Source organism: Montipora foliosa, unplaced genomic scaffold (genome assembly GCF_036669935.1).
Source record: "Montipora foliosa isolate CH-2021 unplaced genomic scaffold, ASM3666993v2 scaffold_12, whole genome shotgun sequence".
NCBI lineage: Eukaryota > Metazoa > Cnidaria > Anthozoa > Scleractinia > Acroporidae > Montipora > Montipora foliosa.
Genome location: NW_027179419.1, coordinates 20924 through 37500, shown reverse-complemented (window position 1 = coordinate 37500; position 16577 = coordinate 20924). Strand labels below are relative to the sequence as shown.

The 16577-nt window shown below is 41.1% G+C and overlaps 1 protein-coding gene and 1 non-coding gene across 2 annotated transcripts in view; one reads left to right on the top strand and one right to left on the bottom strand.

Annotated features, from left to right (window-relative positions):
- Nucleotides 1–16577, bottom strand: part of LOC137985953 (mucin-4-like) — a 52077-nt gene that overhangs the window by 26644 nt on the left and 8856 nt on the right. Inside the window, exons 2-8 of the mRNA XM_068833410.1 lie at nucleotides 9639–13562; nucleotides 7328–7479; nucleotides 3811–4158; nucleotides 2620–2732; nucleotides 1863–1961; nucleotides 542–1137; nucleotides 223–444 (exon numbers count right to left, since the gene is read on the bottom strand). Coding sequence (XP_068689511.1) covers nucleotides 223–444; nucleotides 542–1137; nucleotides 1863–1961; nucleotides 2620–2732; nucleotides 3811–4158; nucleotides 7328–7479; nucleotides 9639–13562 — 5454 coding nt within the window. The remainder of the gene's footprint in view (nucleotides 1–222; nucleotides 445–541; nucleotides 1138–1862; nucleotides 1962–2619; nucleotides 2733–3810; nucleotides 4159–7327; nucleotides 7480–9638; nucleotides 13563–16577) is intronic.
- Trnar-ccg (transfer RNA arginine (anticodon CCG)) lies at nucleotides 7969–8043 on the top strand. The gene has a single exon. It is a non-coding gene; the product is annotated as a tRNA-Arg (tRNA).

Below are 16577 nucleotides of genomic sequence, written 5' to 3'. Positions count from 1 at the left end.
ATGAAAAAATCCCATTAGACAGTCTATATATTACAAGGAGCCTAGAAATGTCCATCAAAGGCTTTTGGCTTAATTTGCTCGTTGGTTGCCCTTGTAAGATGATCTCGTAAATGAAGAAGGCGGGAAGTGAGACCTATGAGCCTTGGTGAAAAAGAAATTACAAAACTCGAGCACCCTTGACGATTCAAAGTGCTCCCGATAAAGGTAGGCCCTGACTGTTACCTCCTGGCTTTACCCTGACTTCAACAGTGCTTGTGTTTTCTTCTTTTGCCGCGCCCGCAATGAAAATGGTAGCAGTCGTGGAGTTTCCCTGGGCAAGTCCTGTTCTGGCCTGAAGCTGGAATTTGCCATCTTGCCCATCGACCATTACATACTCGCCAAGACCATTGAATGTGTAATTCCCACCATCCAAAGTCTTGAAATGAGGATCACAACAAAACAAACCTAGATAATAAAAGCTATCAATCAGCACATCATTCAACAGCTAGCTAACCAGCCAGCTAGCCAGTCAGTCAGTCTACTTTTCCTTTGCAGCACTTACGTCTTGGAAGAAAGAAGTAACCACTGCAGTCGTGAGACGGACGATAACGGTAGAAGACATTACTACAAAGATAAGGTGTGTCAACACAGCAAGATTTGTAGGCTTCCTGGTCTGTCACTACCGTGCCAGACCACGGGAAATACCACCACCAAGAATAACGATAGAATTCTGCTGAAACGTGACCTCCGTCTGGCTCTCCAACCTTTAGCGAACCAAAGTTGACATCCCAGTCAATAGAGTAGCAACACAATTGTTTCAGCAAGATATAAACGTAACCTTTTCCTGGCACGAATCTAAATGCCCATCTTGATTGTCTTGATTTGAAGCACCAATCGGGCCAAGGATTTTCCCACCAATTCCAAAAAAACCTCGCATCTAACAGTGCCTGAAATAGCGTACATGGGCACGCGAAGTTCCTGTCAATTTGTATTAGAAAGGTGTAGTAATATATGTTCATTTCGTGTTGCTCGTTAGCCCAAGTCCTGCACTTTTGGAATCCAGGATCGACGTTCTCGACTCTCCAGAAATGTCTTCCCATCACATCAGTGTTTCCTTTTTTTTCGTCAAGTGCCAACATACCAAGCAAAGTACCAGACCTTTTTAGATACACACAGACACCAAGCAAAAAAAAAAAAAAAAAAAAGAAAACGGAGAAGCAAAACAAAGAAAACATTAGTAAGCAAATGGGAAATAAATCAAAGTAGATCAATAAAAGAAAAGAACAACGTCGAGAGCGAACGGATGCTTCACAAAACCACAGCTTCTAACTAAAGCAGCTTCTTACTAAGGAGCAGATACTGCTTATTTCGCAAAAGAAAAAAATTGTGGAGCTCTTTCTGGAATATTGATATCACCGAAACATTGAAAGGAGACTGATTGCTGGTTTTGTTTAAACACAAAATTTAGGTTTCGTTGATTGCCAAAGTTTTTGTTCGGCTGGTCTCTTGATAAACTTCATTGACTTGACTTCTCGGAAATTTTGGATGGATAACGCGAATTGAAGGTGGAGGTAAGTTGCAAGTAAGCGCACGGTCTCGGTCTGAATCAATTTTCACTAAGTTTCTGATCCCTGGATACCTTACCTCCTCAGTGACATTGACAGTCAGTGTCATTATCGAAAGAAGTCCTGCGACGGGGTAAGCGAGAAAGAAGAGCATTTGTCTTCTCAGTGAAGAAACCCTATAATTGAAGATATTCCGCGTTCTAGCAATTAAAGTTTTGGCCTTCTCGTTTTGGTAGACAAGAACAATTACCGTTATCATACGAAAAGCTAGCTGATGTGAAACCGACTACAGGAAGAAAAAGTTGCAAACGAAATTACCCCTCCATGTTGAAGTAATGGCGTTCATAATCACCCGCATTCCAACCAGCCGTAGGTTTACCATACCAGTCAGACCAATAACTGCAAGTGTCGTCATCCCTAAAAGGAAAAGTAGCCAATGCAAAAATTTTAGGTTTTTAGCACTGTTTAAAGACTTTACAATATTTTCTTTTCTTTCTTTTATTAGTTCGTGTTTTTGAGAGATGAGTGCCGTGACCTCAAAACCATATTCCAACGAGGACTGTACACACTGAAGGGACAATTAATGAAATGATGATTTTTCCTAGGGTCGACTTTAAAACAAAAAGCTTCTAAAAAACGTTTAAAGGTAAAGTATGGCCTAAAAAAAGTTTATCACAATCGAAAGTTATTTACTTGACTACTCATTTGGGCTCCATAAGCCTTGAACATTGAAAGCCGCCATCTTTGTTTTTGTGCATGCAAAGGAAGCCATGACGTAGCAATAGTCAAAGCATTGACTGAAATTCCAGCAGAAACGACGAGAGGAGCGATACTGACCCAATTGTAGACCTGATGGCAGCTGTCACTTATGTAACTTGGTTTCTTTTATTATTTGGGGAGATCCTCATTCAACGTTTTGACAAAGGATGGATTTTTCTGAAAACAAAGCTCATTTTCATTTAAAGGAGGTGTCCCCTGAACAGGACGGGATTTATACCAAAGCAGGGTTGTCACCGTTTTATACCCACAGGGATTCAACCTTTCAGACATAAATTCGGTACAAAGAGAGACTTACTTCCATTCACACTGGTCATACGGAACGACCCACTGTATTCCACCTTCAGGATAGTTGTACATTACAAATGTATTTATTTGATTTGTGATAATGACAGCTTGAAAGGTGTTGCTCTGTCGATGATAGAAAGGAGTTAAAAAGAGGTAAGTATGTGAAATATTTAGTATAATTTGATATTGGTCGTACCTCATGCTCAAAAACCCGTAGGGAGAAAGAGAATTGGGTTGAATACATTATGACAGTGCGACGTGCCTTACCGCGGCCACCTAACAACAGTTTTTACAAATTATCTTCCAATAAGGGTGTGCGAATTTCATTGACAGTCACGCCTCCTTGAAAAGTCCGTACCGTTGTAAGTTGAACACCGTTGCATGAGTTGTTGAGTTGACGTATTTACACGCAATCGTCAAATGTGAAAGTTTGTTGAGTGGCGACAGTAAGGCGCGTTTGACTGTAAAACCACGTCTTCCAAACCTGAGAACTTGATTAATTCAGCACATAAAGTATGGTATCTGCATGGTTCAGCTTTTATTTGGACTTTATCTATAGTCGAGAATTTCGGCTGCAGGACCAATAACAATGAATTCTGATTTAACGCCGAATGTTTCTTGAGCCAAACTTAACACATAAACTTGGAAAATAGTTAGAACAAAAACTTGCTTAGTCAAGTCCGTCCAGGTAATTCTGTTGTTGAACAAAAGGAATCGAAGAGAATCGAACTGTGTTTCTCTCAAGAAAGGTATTCGTTACAAACTTTAGAACCTTAGCTTTGCCTATTTTGGTTGTGGCTGGAGAGTGATATAGGGCATAGTAATAAAGTTACAAAGGTCGTGTTTTCTAAAAGTAATTTTTACAGACATGTTTATCATTGAGTTAAATTGCTTTGATTTTGATGTTCAAAAGACAAAGCCATGCAGGATTAGCCGGTGTACAACTAATATCTTCACCAAGTACTTCCCACCAACAGAAACACATATTTACGCTACCCCGCTCCCCCTACCCCAATGTCGCATGCCATAGCATTTTCTTCGCAGACATAAATCAAATGGCACTGTCGTTTGGTGTACTGGTTATTTGCGAGTTATCCTACGAAACTGTTATAAGCCGGGGTTATTGTTTAGGACTATTAGTGCAGGATGTATTTGCATAATTCTTTTAGCCCACATGGTAACAGTCATGAAAATCTCTTACCCTAGTGCAAGAGTTTCCAGACGGATAAGGGCAGAGATTCTCCCATGTCACAACAAGGACCCAATTGGCTTGAAATTGTGAAAACCCTCCACTTCTGTCATAAAGTTGCACATGTTCAGAGGCCAGCGTCAGGATTTCATCTTCTGCGTCTGCAATTGTGCTCTGGAGCGTTCGCTGGTAAACTTGGTAATAGACGTGTGAGTAGTCGTTCCGAAAGGCGAAATCATCTATAATAGCCCAAAATGGAGCCATTATTGCAGTGTTGTCAAACCATCGATGAGCACCAAATTTCTGAGGCCACCACCAGCGCCATTCAAAATTCAGTTGGATTTTTCCATCTGGACAGATCTATAAAGCAACAAATTAAACTTGTGTGAGCTGAATCACCCGCTCCTGTGTCGTGTTTGTCAATTAGGGAGCTAATCCAGTGATGATGTTGGTCAATGGCAACATTTACAACTGACGACTCCTGACAACTGAGACAAGAAGTAATTTACTAATAGAGATGCTTCTCGTTACGTCACCCATTGTTATCAATATCCCAACCAGAAGCTAATTGGCTGTTGAAACAATAACTTCTTTTGTTCCGTAGTTGGCAAATTTCAATATCAAGAGAATTGTGACGTCAATGTTTGTAAACAAGAAATATCGCTATACAATCATGATTATTGCCATTTTACAAACAAAAAGACGAGGTATGCCCGACAAGTAGCAAAATGGTTACAATCAAGGCTTTTACAACAACCATTGATTGCCAAAGATTGCCTTCAGTTACTTCCTTATACCCAGGTTTGGTGATTGATCTTTCGAACTCCTTCGAACATCCAGTGCTTGTCCTTCTTGGCCAATCAGCGACGGTGGATAGTTAGTCTCACATTTACTTCCCATTGTGGCAAACTACTGGTATTTGTTTAGACTTCCGATTGATTTAGGTGAGTGTCTGGCTGGTTTATACTGGCAATAACTTTATTTTGGTCTTTTGATTTTTACTGAAACTTGGAAGAGTCAGAAAGGTGACGAAGGTGCAAAATTAAAGCTAAGGTATTTTTTACTTGTCCAGTCACAAATGACTTAATTAGTTTGTGCTTAACTTCTTGCGCTATACTATGTTTTCCTTAATTTTCTTGAAAGAAATCAGTATTCATCCGTTCCTGTACATGCCCATGTCCCATATCGTTTGCCTTGTCTGGGATAATCTCATAAAAAAAGTTCAACTTTCCGTGAAAATAAAAGCGCTGTAATGTACTCATCTTTCAGGCTACGTTTACGGGGGGCCGGACAAATTTTTGCACGGACGAAGTTTGTACCTGGACTGCCTGTTTGCATGGAACAGTGCAAATTCTGTTATAGATCGAATTGGTATTTACATTTATTAAATCCTGAACCTCGGATAATGCAATTCTCGTGCTCTGATTGGTTCACTCAATCTCGATTATCAGCTCATATACTTTAGTTTGACCTTATATGGCAAATGATTGCGCTTAGCGTTGCTACACTAAAAACGTTTACGCCAGAAAGCAAATTTCTTTCGGTATAAAGCAAAAGAAAAACGTTTTTGTGGAAAGTTTGGATCACTTTCGAAGCTTAGAGATACGCGAAAAGGTAAGAAATGTTTTTGTGATGAGCCTGCGTCTGTCTGACCACGATGTATTACACAACATCGCATCTTCATCAGCTTTTTTCGATTTCGCTAGGATTTTCTCGCTTTTTTCGCTCGTATTTCGTACTTCTAAACTTTTGGAGTTTAAGGAATTTAATAAAACAATTATTCCATTCGCGCTTGTTGGATATGAGAGTGGTTATAGCCAACTCGGCGCTACGCGCCTCGTTGGCTATTTACCATCTCATATCCAACGCCCGCTCATGGAATAATTGTTAAGAATCCGTGCAAATTTTGACACCAGTCGCAGCATTTGAGTGGTTTTTTTAACTTTCTGCTATGATTGGTTAAGCTAATGCTTTTAGCCAATCACGTTGTAGCTAGGTCAAGTACGCGGCAAATCAAACAGGGCGGCAAACAGAAACTTTATGTGGACAGATAAAATAAATGCCTTGTTGGATGTAGTTTTAGACTACAAAGTAGGAAAAGCAGGCGAAGGAGTTGACTGGGAGACAGTGAGGAGCAAGTACGAAAACATAACCAAAATGTTTTTGGAAAAGTCTCATGATAACTGCAAGAACAAATTCCCCAGAGGCGGCAGGAAGCTTTAACAAAGACAGAATTTTAAACAGAGGGAAATGTAACTTTATGTAAGTAACAAATTGCGACCTTGAAACATTTGTGCTTAGCGCAACCCCAAAACATCAGTAGATTCCATGCCTTAACCACACTAACCATGCAAAACCTTGCACGCTTCAGGTGTTTTCACGAGTCCGTACGCGCAGCGGAACCGTGCCAGTCAAAAAGTTGACCTACCTTTTTCACGTCCCAAACTTGCACACTTAGCCGTTCAAAAATTCGTCCAGTTCCACCGGTCCCGTGTGAACGCAAGGTAGAACCGTGCAAGTTTTTGTCCGTGCACAGAATTTTCCGGATCCGTGATCCGTGATCCGGTCTCAGTTAGTGACGACGTTGACGAAAACGTCACGACAAAATGTAAATTTGCATCTTGCAAGCCCTTCGCGATTATTTTATTTCGTGCACCGTAAAAGAAAAAAAAAAAAAAAAAGTGCTAAGATGCGTGCCGCAAGTGAAGTACGATTATTTTTCCTGTTTTCACCAATTGTAGTAGGGAGTCTAAGAAACGACGACGATTAAGGCTACGGCCACGGAAAAGCCAGGAAGCAATAATATTATAGGGAAGATATGTGTTTACAAACATTGCTTTTCTTATTCAAATGTGCCAACCACAGGAACAAAAGATCCTTTGTTTCGACGGCCAATGAGGCTCTGGCCCGGGTTGCTCGATGCATGGTTAGCGTTAACCAGGGTTAAATGCCATGGAAACCTGCACGTTTTGATACCTCTTAACCAACGGGTAGCACTGACCAGGCTTCGAGCAACTGGCCCCTGGTTGGCACGTTAATGACAATAGGTGACGACAGCGATATCTTCCATATTGGTTTAGAAGTGAAAAATGGGTCGGGGCGCCTTTTTTTACACTGTCGCAAAGCTTTATTTTGAAGTGGCGTTTTCCTTTCCCTAGACGTTGTAGTTTCTTGTCCTTAAACTCCGCATTATTGTTTTATAGCGTTGTTGTTTGCTTAACCGCTGTTATTTCTTCCACTCTTTTAGACCTTTTATCAGCAACTTCGTCGGAATTTTTTGATTGCACGTGACGTCACGGTGCCAATGTTGGTGGAAAGAACAATAGAGAAAAAATTCTTTTGTGAAATTGACTCTTCTATTATACAAAACTTGAACTACATTTTTCTATTGTTTTGGCACCAACATGGCCGTCTTATCACGTGAGTGCAATCAAGAATCCGTTAAAGTGGAGAGTTCAACCTCAGTGCAAGTGTTGAACGTCGGCCGACAAAAACACATGTTAAAGTTTAAATAATAAGCAATACCTACATATAATTTATAATGCCTTTCTCCATAGAACGGAAACCCCAGGCGAGGTGTTTCGATCTTCTTGCAGAGATATAGGTACGAATACCCTGAAATGGCGAGTGCTTCATCACCTTGCTCTGGACCGTGTGGATACATGTTGTCACGATTTAAAACTGTTTTAAATGAAAAATAGATCAAGAAATGAAAAATCTAAGCTAAATCGAATGTTTCAAAGGGATCATTTATATTATATTATATTATAAAATAAATGCACTGAACCAGAGTGAAACGCTTCGAGGTCATGGGCTTCTGATACAAACAAAAAAGGCGGGAAAAATACCTGGAATTGTGACGTTGATGTTCAATATGACCACTCTTGCTACATACGAAAAATATGCCACACGGTTCGCGGATGTAGTGGTCGTATTAGCAGTGTCGGAACATAGCATAATACTCAATGATGAAATGGTATATGAAATGAATCATATGTGAACTGCGGATATGAAATCAAGTGAAGCTATGATCTTCACAGTTATGAGAGCAATTTTTGCAATTGCGTAGAGAAGCCTGAAAATTTCGGGACTTCAACGGGGTTTGAACCCGTGACCTCGTGATTCCGGTGCGACGCTAGAACCCACAAATGACCAGCTCCCAACGTCAGTGGCTTCATAGCTCAGTTGGTTAGAGCGTCCGGCACCGGAATCGAGAGGTCACGGGTTCAAACCCCGTTGAAGTCCTGAATTTTTCAGGCTTCTCTACGCAATGCAAAAGTTGCTCTCATATCTGCGAAGATCATAGCTTCACTTGATAGCATAATACTCTTTGTTCGTTCCCCCAAATTTTGCGTTAAGCATTGTTTCCAGTTTCTCTTGGGACTTACAATGGTTCCAATAGAAAACAAGAACAAAGTTTATTCAAAATTTGGGGTGACGAACAAAGAGTAGTATGGTATATTTCGACTCATACAATTGATTCTACGAGTGTTTTAGTTCTTGGTAAAACGCTTCCGTCCATATAATAAATGCATTCATTTTATCCATCATTCCTTTCACCGAACATAGCGACTTCATAGCTCAATTAGTAGAGCATTGCACCAGCATCGCATAGGTCATGGCTTTGAATCCCGTTGAAGCCCCCTGAGTTTTTTAAGTGTCCATAAGAAACAATTGCTTAAAGGTGCTATGTCACGCAAAATGACATAATTTCATGACACTCAAAATGCCCCTAAAAGTATTATGAAACATTGCAAAAAACAAGACAAAACAAAACACTCAAAACCGTTGAACAACATGAAACAAATACAGTTAAAGGAAAAAGAAGCATGGATGGACACAAATGGACAAGATTGAAACGAATGGCATGTTTTTAATCGCGTGGATAAAGGCCTTTTTGCTCAGAATCAACCTTTTAGAGATGTAACAATAATTTTATCAGTAAAGGAATCCCACATTACCATCTTCGATTTTTAAACTCGTGATTAACTAAAGATTTCCCCTAAACACCCTAAAATAACGTGACATAGCACCTATAAATTGTCCAGATAAATGCGAGGATCACTCTTATCTTTCGTCGTTTTATTGTGTTAAATGTAGAGTTTTTTCAACACATGAAATCCTTAGTCACGCGAGATGAAAAAAGAACAACCATACACTCTTGGAGGTGTACAGGGATGCAAGAGCAGACGCACACTGGAAAGACATGGAGTGATGATTAACAGATTGCGAAGATTTGAGTCCGGCCGGTTGAAAGCTATGATCTGACAAGGGATGGCGTAGTGGTGAGAGCACTCGCCTCCCACCAATGTGACCCGGGTTCGATTCTCATACAAATGTGGGTTTAGTTTGTTGGTTCTCTTCTCTTCTCCGAGAGGTTTTTCTCCGGGTACTCCGGTTTTCCCCTCTCCACAACAAACAATATTTGATTTGATTTGAGTTCAGTTCATTAGTGTCCTCAATTAGTGCTCTAGTGCTAAAGCAGTCGGAATTCTCTACAGCCACATTTTTACAATAAGGACGGGCTCTAAAAAAGGAGCTATAGTGAAATGAAAATGGCCCATTTCTGTTATTTAAAGAAGGTTGAAAAAAGAATCTGTCATTATCGCCCACGAATTAGTTTTCGCAGTTTTCATCTTTTGTAACTTTCAGCCGCATGTACCAATTTGTTTGCACGAGCGTATGTAATATATGATTCCACTAAAAGGCCCTTTCATGCTCTAAACACCAGCTCAAAGTGTATTGTTTTGGAGCCGTTTCAGGGTTATCTAGTTGAAAACGTGGCTTTAACTCTAGTCAATTGATTCTGTGAAATGGAAAGCAGTAGCTGGGAAGCTTACCTGATGATGCAGACATGCTTCGACTGATGGAAGAGCTTCTTGATGGGCTTATAAATGAAGAGATATGTGCACTCTCTGAAGCCAACTGACTTGTAAACAGGCTTTTTGAAAGAGTGATGTATGTGGTAACTATGCTTGATCGCCCAGAAAACGTGTTCATGCTCATGACACTTTGAGTCGAAGTAGAGGAATCCAGGAATGCAACTGTGCTTGAACTACGCTCTGAGACACTTAGACTAACAACTTTACTGATGGGGACTAAAGACGTTGAGGCTAAGGCGCTTAAGCTGGAGGATGAAGAGGCACTTGTTAAAACGGAAGCGTTTATACTCATTGATAGAGACACACTTGAAGTAGCTGAAACACCAATGCTAAATGCTGTGGACACAATTGTAGAAGATAAATCGCTTGCACTTAAGGATTTAGATAAACTTGTCGGAGCTGAAGAGCTTATGCTGTGGGAGGAAGGCACACGTTTTGAAGTTGGTATGTCTAACCTGGTCGATTGAGACACTCCTGCAGAAGCTGAAGCGCTGGCGCTGAGGGATGGAGAGTCATCCGCAGAAGCTGAAGAGCTCCAGCTTAGGGATGCCGACACGCTTGCAGAAGCTGAATCACTTGCTTTGAGGGATGTTGATACAACTGCAGATTCTGAAGTGCCAATGCTGAGGGATTGAGAACCTGAATCACTTGCTTGGAGGGAGGAAGGCACACGTGTAGAAGTTGATATGCCAACGCTGATGGATAGAGACACACGTGTAGAAGTTGAAGCCTTGGCGTTGACGGATGAAGAGTCATCTGTAGAAGCTGAATTGCTTGAGCTTTGGGGTGTAGACAGGCTTGCAGAAGCTGAATAACCTGCACTAAGAGAGGAAAAAATACTTGCAGAACCTGACGTGCCAATGCTTTGGGAAGGAAACACAATTGTAGAACCTGAAGTGCTAATGCGGAGGGATGGAGACACAATTGTCGAAACTGATTCAATACCACTGCGGGATATTGCTACACTTGCAAAATATGAAGCGCTGATGCTGAGGGATGGAGACACAATTGTCGTAGCTGAATAACTTGCGATGATGGAAGGAAAAGCACTTGGAGAACCTAAAGCGCTAATGCTGAGGGATGAAGACACAATTGAAGAAGCTGATTCACTTGCTCTGAGGGATACTAATACACTTTTAGAATGCGAAGTGCTAATGCTGGGGGATGGAGACACACTTATAGAAGCTAATTCACTCGCGTTGATGAAGGAAGAAGCACTTGAGGACCTTGAAGTGCTAACACTAATGGATACTGATACCCTTGTAGAACGTAAAGAGCTTATGCTGACAGATGGAGAGACACTTGAAGAAGCTGATTCACTTTCCCTGATGGAGGGAAAAACACTTGAAGACTCTGAAACGCTAATGCTGAGGGATGGAGGCACACTTGTAGAAGCTGATTCACTCTCGCTGATGAAGGGAAAAACACTTGGAGACTCTGACACGCTAATGCCGAGGGATGGAGACACACTTGTAGAAGCTGATTCATTTGCGCTGACGGAGAGAGAAACAATTGGAGACTCTGAAACGCTAATGCTGAGGGATGGAGACGCACTTGAAGAAGGTGGTTCACCTTCGCTGATGGAGGAAGAAACACCTGAAGACTCTGAAACGCTAATGCTGACGGATGGAGACACACTTGTAGAAGCTGATTCTCTCTCGCTGATGGAGGAAGAAGCACTTGAAGACTCTGAGACGCTAATGCTGGGGGATAGAGAAACACTTGTAGAAGCTGATTCTTTTGCGCTGATGGAGGGAGAAGCACTTGGAGAGTTTAAAACGCTAATGCTGGTGGATAGATACACACTTGAAGGAGCTGATTCACTTGCGATGATGGAGGGAGAAACACTCGGAGACTCTGAAACGCTGATGCTGAAGGAAGGAGACACACTTGTAGAAGCTAATTCACTTTCGCTGATGGAGGGACAAGCACTTTGAGACCCTGAAGTGCTAACACTGAAGTATGGAGACAAACTTTTAGAAGCTGATTGACTTGCGCTGATGGAGGGAGAAGAACGTAAGGACCTTGAAGTGCTAACACTAAAGAATATTGATGCACTTGTAGAACGTGAAGCGCTAATGCTGAAGGATGGAGACAAACTTGTAGAAGCTGATTCACTTGCGCTGATGGAGGGAGAAACCCTAAAGGACCTTGAAGGAGTAACACTAAAGAAAATTGATACACTTGTAGAACGTGAAGCGCTTATGCTGACGGATGGAGACAAACTTGAAAAAGCTGATTCTGTTTCGCTGATGGAGAGAGAAACACTTGGAGACTCTGAAACGCTCTTGCTGAAGGATGGAGACACACTTTTAGAAGCTGATTCACTTTCGCTGATAGAGAGAGAAGCACTTGGAGACTCTGAAACGTTAACGCTGACCGATGGAGACACACTTGTAGAAGCTGATTCAGTTTCGCTGATGGAGGGAGAAGCCCTTGGAGACTCTAAAACGCTAACGCTGAGGGATGGAGATACACTTATAGAAGCTGATTCACTCTCACTGATGGAGGGAGACACACTTGTAGAAGCTGATTCACTTTCGCTGATGGAGGGAGAAACATTTGAGGACTCTGAAACGCTAATGCTGGGGGAAAGAGAAACACTTGAAGAAGCTGATTCACTTGCGCTAATGGAGGGAAAAACACTTGGAGACTCTGAAACGCTGATGCTGAAGGATTGAGACACTCTAGTAGAAGCTGATTCATTTTCGCTGATGGAGTGAGAAGCACTTGGAGACTCTGAAACGTTAACGCTGACCGATGGAGACACACTTGTAGAAGCTGATTCAGTTTCGCTGATGGAGGGAGAAGCCCTTGGAGACTCTAAAACGCTAACGCTGAGGGATGGAGATACACTTATAGAAGCTGATTCACTCTCACTGATGGAGGGAGACACACTTGTAGAAGCTGATTCACTTTCGCTGATGGAGGGAGAAACATTTGAGGACTCTGAAACGCTAATGCTGGGGGAAAGAGAAACACTTGAAGAAGCTGATTCACTTGCGCTAATGGAGGAAAAAACACTTGGAGACTCTGAAACGCTGATGCTGAAGGATTGAGACACTCTTGTAGAAGCTGATTCATTTTCGCTGATGGAGTGAGAAGCACTTGGAGACTCTGAAACGCTAACGCTGAGGGATGGAGACACACTTATAGAAGCTGATTCACTCTCACTGATGGAGGGAGAAACACTTGGAGACTCTGAAACGCTAATGCTGGGGGATAGAGAAACACTTGTAGAAGCTAATTCACTTGCGCTGATGGAGGGAGAAGCACTTGGATAGTCTGAAACGCTAAAGCTGGGGGATAGAGAAAATCTTGAAGAAGCTAATTCACTTGCGCTGATGGAGGGAGGAGCACTTGGAGGCTCTGAAACGCTGATGCTGACGGATGGAGACACACCTGTAGAAGCTGATTCACTTTCGCTGATGGAGTGAGAAGCACTTGGAGACTCTGAAACGCCAACGCTGACGGATGGAGACACACTTGTAGAAGCTGATTCGCTCTCACTGATGGAGGGAGAAACACTTGGAGACTCTGAAACGCTAATGCTGAAGGATGGAGACTCACTTGTAGAAGCTGATTCACTTTCGCGGAGGGATATTGACAAAAGTTTAGAGTCTGAAGCGCTCGGAATACTGAGGGATAGAGATACCCTCGTCGAAGCTGAATAACTTGCACTGATAGATTGATATAGATTTGTAGAATCTGAAGATCTAGTGCTGGTGGCTGAAGTTATACTGGTGGACGCTGTGCTGATTGTGGGGGATGAAGACTTACTTTTAGAAGATGACTTGCCAAGGTTGACTGATATTAGCAGTTGATATGGCAATTGATAAGGCGGAGGCAAAACTGCGCTGACTCGGATAACTGCAAGAAAAGCTGAAAATGCAATATTTCGTTTAGATCAGAAGGGTACTTCGATATCAGGCAATAGCCAGCCGTTGTTGCCTTATAACAGCTGCTGTTTTCCCTAGAGTTCTTTATCTCATGCGGCCCATTAGAATAGCCCATTTTACAGTTGTTTGCTAAGTGACCTAGCCTATGAATGGCAGCGAGGCTGCCGGGGATTTTTTATTGATACAGACCTCACTTCTTTTATCGTGTAAATTTGTTTTATTGTAATTTTAATTAGTCTACATTAACATTAGAAAAACACAACGGTTTGTATCAAAGCAGGGTCACCGGCAGCCTCGCTTCCATTCTTAGGCCGGGTAACTTAGCTACAACTGTAAAATGGTCTATTGCAATCTTTGCTAAAAACAACATGTTCGCTTTAGGTAGACAGATCAATTTATCTCAATCGCTCCTAATAGGTGTGTTACGTTTATTCCGGTCTCCAGCCCTGGAGAACAACAGTCGGTCTGTTTTGCTTAATTCAGGTGAAAGAAGCTTAAAAGAGTTTTAATTGCATATCAGAGACATTCTAATTAAAAAAAAAAAAAAAATGGGGAGGGGGGAGAGGGGTTTTACAATGCAACGCGCCTTACCGTGGCCGCCTAAGAAAGTTTTTTTTACAAATTGTCCGCAAATTAAGATGTGTGAATTTGATTGACAATCACTCCTTCTTGCAAAGTTCTCACATTTGTGAGTTGAACACCGTTGCATGGGTTTTTGAGTTGACATATTTACACTTAATTGTCAAATGCAAAAGTTTGTTGGGTGGCGACGGGAAGGCGCGTTGCTTTGTAAGCGTCAAGGTTTTTTTAATAGTAGTGGGGGTTATTTCCAGATTTTTCTGTTCCTTGGAGAAAACTGCTATTTGTTTATCCAATAACGTTAAATTGGCAAATTTAACAACTACTTATCGAAGTGACGTAGCTATTGGTGGATATTTACCAAGTCGTGACGCGGCGAAGTATATACCCGACGTTAGCCAGCGACACTGAGGTGAACAGTTGTTTATGTAAATACTAAAACAGCGAGATAATATGGCCCAAAAAGCTGATTTTAACTCATTTTTTCCTGCGACAATTACAAAATTTCCCCAGGTGCGTAGGTGAATAGTTAACAATTATTCCATGAGCGCACGTTGGATATGAGATGGTAAATAGCCAACGAGGCGCGTAGCGCCGAGTTGGCTATAACCAGTCTCATATCCAACAAGCGCGAATGGAATAATTGTTTTATTAAATTCCTTAAACTCCAAAAGTTTGGAAGTACGAAATACGAGCGAAAAAGGGAGAAAATCCTAGCGAAATCGAAAAAACTCGATGAAGATGCGATGTTGTGTAATACTTGGTGGTCAGACAGACGTAGGCTCATTACAAAAACATTTCTTACTTTTTCGCGTACTTCTAAGCTTCGAAATTGATCCAAACTTTCCCCAAAAACGTTTTTCTTGTGGTTTATACTAAGAGAAATTTCGATTTCTGGCGTAAACATTTTTAACTTAGCAACGTTTAGCGCAATCATTTACCATACATGGTCAAACTAAGGTATATGAGCTGATAACCGAGATTGAGTGAACCAATCAGAGCACGAGAATTGCATTATCCGAGGTTGAGAATTTAATAACACAGGATATTCGGAGTTTGAGAAATCAATCAGAGCGCGCCTAGAACGCCTAGAACGCTATCCACTGTTTTAGTATATAATAAAGCTTGATATTTCTTGACGATTGTGACGATGATCAGGTGATAGTCTTTTGGCATTATTAAGTATTGATAAAGATGAATAGGGAGGGTCTTAAAACAAGAACGGGTCCATCCGACAGATCCCACCTGGAACAAACATTGTAATCAACCAAAATTAAACTCCAAAATTCGATTCGAAGCAATTTCAGGTAACTTGCTAAAACCACGGCTCCTCTCGTCCAAGTCGCTATGTGTTTTAGTTGGGCCTCTCATCGCTCAAAAAAAGTGTCGGTAGAACTAATTTCGCCGCTACATTGCAGATTGCTCTAAACATCTCACTTTCAAAAATAGTGGATAATTTATCATTTTTCGCTATTTGTGTTAATTAGGCTTACTAAGTTCATTCTGGTATAAATATTCCTACGTTCGTAGCGGCACAGAAACGCATTAGCAGTAAACAAAAAAGACGATTTTTGTCACAGAAAACACAGTTGTAGCGCATCAGTAGTTTTATAAAGCCTCTACGTGACTGCCCCTGAAAGTTAATTACCAAGACCAAATTCGAACATTTTCAGGATACTTTGAAAAACACGTTTCCTTTCTTTCACGTACATTTAAATGTTATGCAGCCATATTTGGATTTGAATATAACTCGTCCGCTTTAGATTAAAGACAATAGGCTATTTCCAAATTTGTCTGCCTCCTCTTCAAAGCGAGTCTAAGTGCAAAGTTTTTTCTATGAAATTTAGTTTTCATTCGTATGTAAAGTAGAACTAATTACCATCACAAAACTTGTATCTAGACTCTCTTTGAAGAGGAGGCAGACATGAACTTGGCAATTACCTATTAAAGAGATAATATTTGCACTGTTTAAGAAATATCCCCATGGAGCGACGGACAAACACGTAATCAGTCCCACATCGTACTCGGTCACTATTAAAAAAGAAGTCATTTCAATCAATTATACTAATAAACGAGTGTTGAGGAAAAGGTCAGAAAAGATAAGAAATTACATGCTATATATAAAGCTAGATATCTACTAATGAAGCTAATTCGTGGTTTTCACGTTACGTCGTCTGGGCTCCCATGTTGATGGACGAAAACAAAAGATCTCTCATTTCCTCCTTTTGTTCGTCAACCAGCAATTGAACATTACATCTGATTGCTATCTGTGTCTCTAGAGAGATTGGTTGTAAACCACATATAAATAAAAAAGTACACTGACTAAAATAACTAAGTATATAAATTCAATAATTAGGTTTTTGATGCACCCTTAGTGCAAAAGTAAACCTTTTTCCCAAGGTCCGAGAAAAAAGCTGCG